This window comes from Nematolebias whitei, chromosome 3, assembly GCF_014905685.2.
Source record: "Nematolebias whitei isolate Nwh7 chromosome 3, NemWhi1, whole genome shotgun sequence".
Lineage (NCBI taxonomy): Eukaryota > Metazoa > Chordata > Actinopteri > Cyprinodontiformes > Rivulidae > Nematolebias > Nematolebias whitei.
Window position 1 is genome coordinate 44,444,976 of NC_056500.1, and position 4,749 is coordinate 44,449,724.

Here is a 4,749-nt window from a genome sequence, read left to right on the forward strand (position 1 = left end):
ACATAGAAGTATAGAAGTAAAGATACTGTTGGATCTTCTTGACCAGATAGGAAGCGTTGAATCTCAAGGTGAGGTCTCTGGATATATGCACCCCCAGATATCAGTAGCAGGAGACCACCTCCACAGCTGCTGCTCCGATGTGTAGGGGAAGAAGAGGATCCCTATCCCTTCTGAAATCCACCACCATCTCCTTTGTCTTCTTCACACTGATGTCGAGATTATTGTCTCTGCACCCCTGCACCATTGTTCCACCTCCTCTCTGTATTTGGACTCATTGTTTGAGATGCGTCCCACTACTGCTCTGTCATCTGCAAACTTCACTATGTGACAGCTGGGGTGTCTAGCTGGGCAGCTATTTGTCAGCAGAGTGAACAGGAAGGGGCTCAACATGCAGCCCTGGGGTGAGCCAGTGCTGAGGGTGATGGAGGAGGAGATGATGTTGTGGATCCTGACAGTCTGAGGTCTGTTGGTCAGGAAGTCCAGAATCCAGTTCCCCAGTGTAGGACTCAGTTCAAGAAAGGAGAGCTTTTGCACCAGGGTCTGTGTGATGATGGTGTTGAAGGCCGAGGAGAAATCCAGAAAGAGCAGACTGATGTAAGAAGTGGACCTAATTTTTTTAGATTTTTCTACCTGGATTATTGAGCATGCATCAGGAGATGTAAAGGTAAAAGACTCCAGAGTTCTTCTCTCCAGGTGGGTGAGGGCTGTGTGGACCACTGATGAGATGGCGTCAGCAGTGGAGTTGTTCCTTCTGTAGGTGTACTGACGTGGGTCCACAGTGACGTCAATGGAGTCCTTGATGTGGGTCATGACCAGGCTCTTGAAGCACTTCATGACTATATTCAGGCTGGTCACTGTGGAGCACTTGGGTACAGGGACAATAATGGCGGACTTAAAGCAGGTGGGGACAAATACCATTGACAGTGAGGTGTTGAAGATGTCCACCAACACCTCAGACAGCTGGTGTGCTCAGTTTTTCAGTACTCGCCCTGGGATGTTGTCGAGGCCTGCAGCCTTACGGGGGTCGATTCCTTGGAGGGTCTTCCTCACATCTAGAAAGTTTTGTCTAAATTATTTTGTCCTGAAGGCTTCCCTCTCAGTTCACATGAAATTAAGATTTTTCTCACTCAGTTCCGTTACGTTCAAGAAAGAAACACACATACAAGTATTTACATGCAATACAGATGAATTTATTTCAGATTTATATCAAAATACCCTTGAAAAAAATTGCAATATATTTACAAAACGTACAAAAATATGAAAACTGTTTGACTGCTGCTCACTAACAGTGACTGCTACTTGGAACAAAGTAAACGTGAACTGTCTTCCTGTTAACGTCAGAATGCTTGGATCCTTTAGGGACACTATACAAATATATATATATATGTATATATGTACACATATAGATGGTGCTTTGGCCAGTTATCAAATGAAATAATACCAGAACAATTGAGCGTACTCTGCATCAACTGCAAAACAAAAAACGTAAAACTGCGGCTTGTGTAACAGAAAGACATCAGTCATGTACCTTAAACACTGGGTCAGGAGCATCAGGCCTATACGTGGCTACAGCAAATAAACATCTTTCACTTGAATCACTTCAGAAGCAAACTGCAGGAAGCTGGTCTCCACACAAACACAACACAAAATATAAAACAGTTACAGCAGGAAACAGTTTGTCCGTCCAGTGGTTTAATACTTCTGAGAGGAAATGAAATGTTTACAATCGATTCAAACATCTGCCACAGATGTGTTCTCCGCTAACAGAACGGTAAAAGTACGCTTGCTCCGGTCCGTGGCAGCAGCAGAAACCCAGACGAGCGTTTGCTTCCACTCAAACTTTCTTTTGGGAATGAAACATAAACTGGGCAACAAAGTTCCAAAGCAACATTGAAATACTCGTCGTTTCTTAAGTGCTCCTAAGAAATCAAAAGATAAATGATCCTCTGTGACAACAAGAACCGATACAAAAAGAAAATAAGTGCATTTCGGCAGGAAGTGGCACGTTTGTTTAATCCTCGGGAGCCTTTGCACCAAAAATGGGGTTTTAAATGAAATGTTCCATGAGCAGGGGTGAAATGAGGGGTGGGGGACATGGAGGGCGGGGGGGGGGGCTTCCTCACTCGCCCTCTTCCTTGATGCGCTGCTGTTTGTTGCGGCGAGAATCCAGGTCGAAGGAGAAGTCGGACCACTCGTCGCGCGGCGGGAAGGAGATGGTCTGGCGGAGGGTGAAGCGCACGGCGTCTATGACGCGCTCCCCTCGGGCCTCGGAGGAGCCCACGCTGACGGTGGAGGCTCCGCTGGTGGTGCGCACTATGTGTGGAGGAGGGGAAAAATCCATGACCTGTCGGTGCTCCATGATGCCCTTCCAGATGATGTGCTGGAACTCGACGGGGATCTTCAGCCTGGACAGGTCCTAATGGTCATTACACAGGGGGGTTAGTATTCGCAGGGGGAGCCACTCTTCTCTAACCCATCATATGACTCGTGTTGGATAGGCAAGGGCTCACCTCCATGTTAAAGTTCTCAATCTGGTACATGTTGGTTAGACCTTGAGCTGTGAAGTAATCCAGGCAGCCTGCGCAGCCCAGCCGAAGGAGGAAGCTGCAGGAGGAGGAGGAGGAGGAGGAGGAGGAGGAGGAGAAGGAGGAGGAGAGCAGTTAACACATCTGGAAGACCGCTCACAACACAGCTGTAAGTGTGAACGTTTCATATGTGGACTTCTCATGTGTTTATCTGAACTGAAACAAGGGATCAGCTGGTTTACAGCCGGAGGTCAGAACTCAGGTTTCTGACCTCAAATCAGTTTTTACTGAAGTTTAATTCAGTTTAATTCAACTTCCGATTTCATTTATAAACCTGTCAATAGCTAGTTCACAGAAATGAGCAGTGAATGTTACGTTTTGAGTTTACAGAACTAAATATTACAGATGTAGTAACTCAGACATTTCAGATGGTGCCTGGTATGAGAAAACCATGAAAAAGAACAAACAATGGTTGAATCTGTTCACGTGTGGATCTCTGCTTGTGTTCTGAAGCCACAGAAGCGGTGAGGCGAAACGGGTTGCTGAGGTACCTGGAGATGCTGCTGTCCATAGGGTATGGAGGAGGGGGGGTACAGTGGGAGGAGGGCACCAGGGGTAGCTGTGGCTGCAGTGCGTGTGTGGGGCTCAGTGAACTCATGTCAGCGTTCATGGGGAGGTGGGAGCCCATCATGGGGGTCACTGCAGAGACAAAGGGAGCTAAAGTCAGCCTCGTCTCACTGAGGTAAGGTTTAAAGGCAGGGGCGCCACCAAGTGGGGGCCGGGGGGAGCAATGGCCACCATAAAAATATTGGTAACCCCCCCCCACTGGCCCCCTTTGGCCAAACCGTTTTATCCTATTTAGCTACTTAGAATTAACTGAAGCTTATAAACAAAAACAAAGTTTGTTTTTGAGCAATTAGGAGTTAAAAATATAAAACTATATTTGAGTTCAAATTACAAATGAAACGTACGATCTGCTCCTGGTCTATAACATCAGGATGCTCTCAGCAGATTAGAGCAGTGTTTCCCCTACCACTATAAGCAGGGCGCCCCGCCCTGTCAAAAGAACCCCCCCACACACACACCCGTAGCGCAAAGCTAGCCGCATGCAATACATACACACTAGTGCTCTGTTTTCCCCTCACGCTGAGCTGTTTCCCCCCCCCCCCCGCTCGAAAACTGTTGGTACAAAACATCACAGTTCATGCTCAGTAATCCAGGTAAATTAATCCAGGTAAATTAATCCAGGTCCTCTGGACAGTTTCTTTTTGTTGAAACGTTTCGTCCAAAAGACTTCATCAGTCTAATGTTGGTACAAACAACACAGCGCGAAACACAGACCCCCACCCCCCCACCCCCCCGGCAAAAATCAGAAGCTATGAGCGCCCTGCCAAGGCAGTTAAACTGTGGGAAACACTGTATTGGCATGTTTTTATAAATAAATATAAATTTAGAAGATGACCTTCAGTAAGCTGAGCAGTGACAGCCTGTTCTGGCCTTTGGTCTTGGTGCCACCCCCAGGATTTTCAGTGGCCCCCACATGACTGCCTCATTAAAACATTTCTAGAGGAGCATGTGTTTAAAGGTTACGTCAGCTGAACTGTGGGAGGGGGTCCTGCAGAGGTTACTTTCACCATTACACATGATGCATCGTACCAGGTCCTGCAGGACAACCTGAAGATTTGTCATACTATGTTTGGGGGGGGGGGGGGGACAAAAACATGCTGTCTTCCAGAAAATGCCTGGAAGGGATGGGGCGACGGGTGTGGGTTGGGGACGTTGGCCTGAGACGAACAGGAGGGACAACAACAGGATCACTTACTGTCGGTGAGGCCTCCAGACATGCTGGAGGGGGTGAGCGTGTTGCGCTGCTGGGGGTTCATGAGGTGGCTCACAGACGGCAGCTTGTTCACCTTTCCATGGGTGGGGGAGCTGGAGCCAAAGGAGGGCTGAGACGGCATGGAAGCTCTGAGGAGGAGAGAGGAGGTGAACGTTACTGAAGTCCTTCACTCTGTGAACAACTTGTGACATGAAGTTCAAACATTACAACAATTAACACGTTCTCCTGTTCCTGCTGTTCCTCCTGTTCCTGCTGTTCCTACTGTTCCTGTTGTTCCTGCTGTTCTTACTGTTCCTGCTGTTCCTCCTGTTCCTGCTGTTCTTACTGTTCCTGCTGTTCCTGCTCTTCCTACTGTTCCTGCTGTTCTTACTGTTCCTGCTGTTC

General features: G+C 47.8%; 2 protein-coding genes across 4 annotated transcripts in view; one reads left to right on the forward strand and one right to left on the reverse strand.

Moving 5' to 3' along the window:
- Positions 1 to 4,749, forward strand: part of zbtb11 (zinc finger and BTB domain containing 11) — a 117,613-nt gene that overhangs the window by 31,064 nt on the left and 81,800 nt on the right. The window lies entirely within an intron of this gene.
- tp63 (tumor protein p63) overlaps positions 1,196 to 4,749 on the reverse strand; it is a 20,273-nt gene continuing 16,719 nt past the window's right edge. Inside the window, exons 9-12 of one of the 3 annotated variants that reach the window (XM_037698294.1) lie at positions 4,348 to 4,493; positions 3,077 to 3,224; positions 2,511 to 2,604; positions 1,196 to 2,416 (exon numbers count right to left, since the gene is read on the reverse strand). In XM_037698294.1, the coding sequence (XP_037554222.1) occupies positions 2,120 to 2,416; positions 2,511 to 2,604; positions 3,077 to 3,224; positions 4,348 to 4,493 (685 nt within the window). In that variant the 3' untranslated portion in view covers positions 1,196 to 2,119. The remainder of the gene's footprint in view (positions 2,417 to 2,510; positions 2,605 to 3,076; positions 3,225 to 4,347; positions 4,494 to 4,749) is intronic. The other 2 variants (XM_037698292.1, XM_037698293.1) reach the window with 2 other exon arrangements.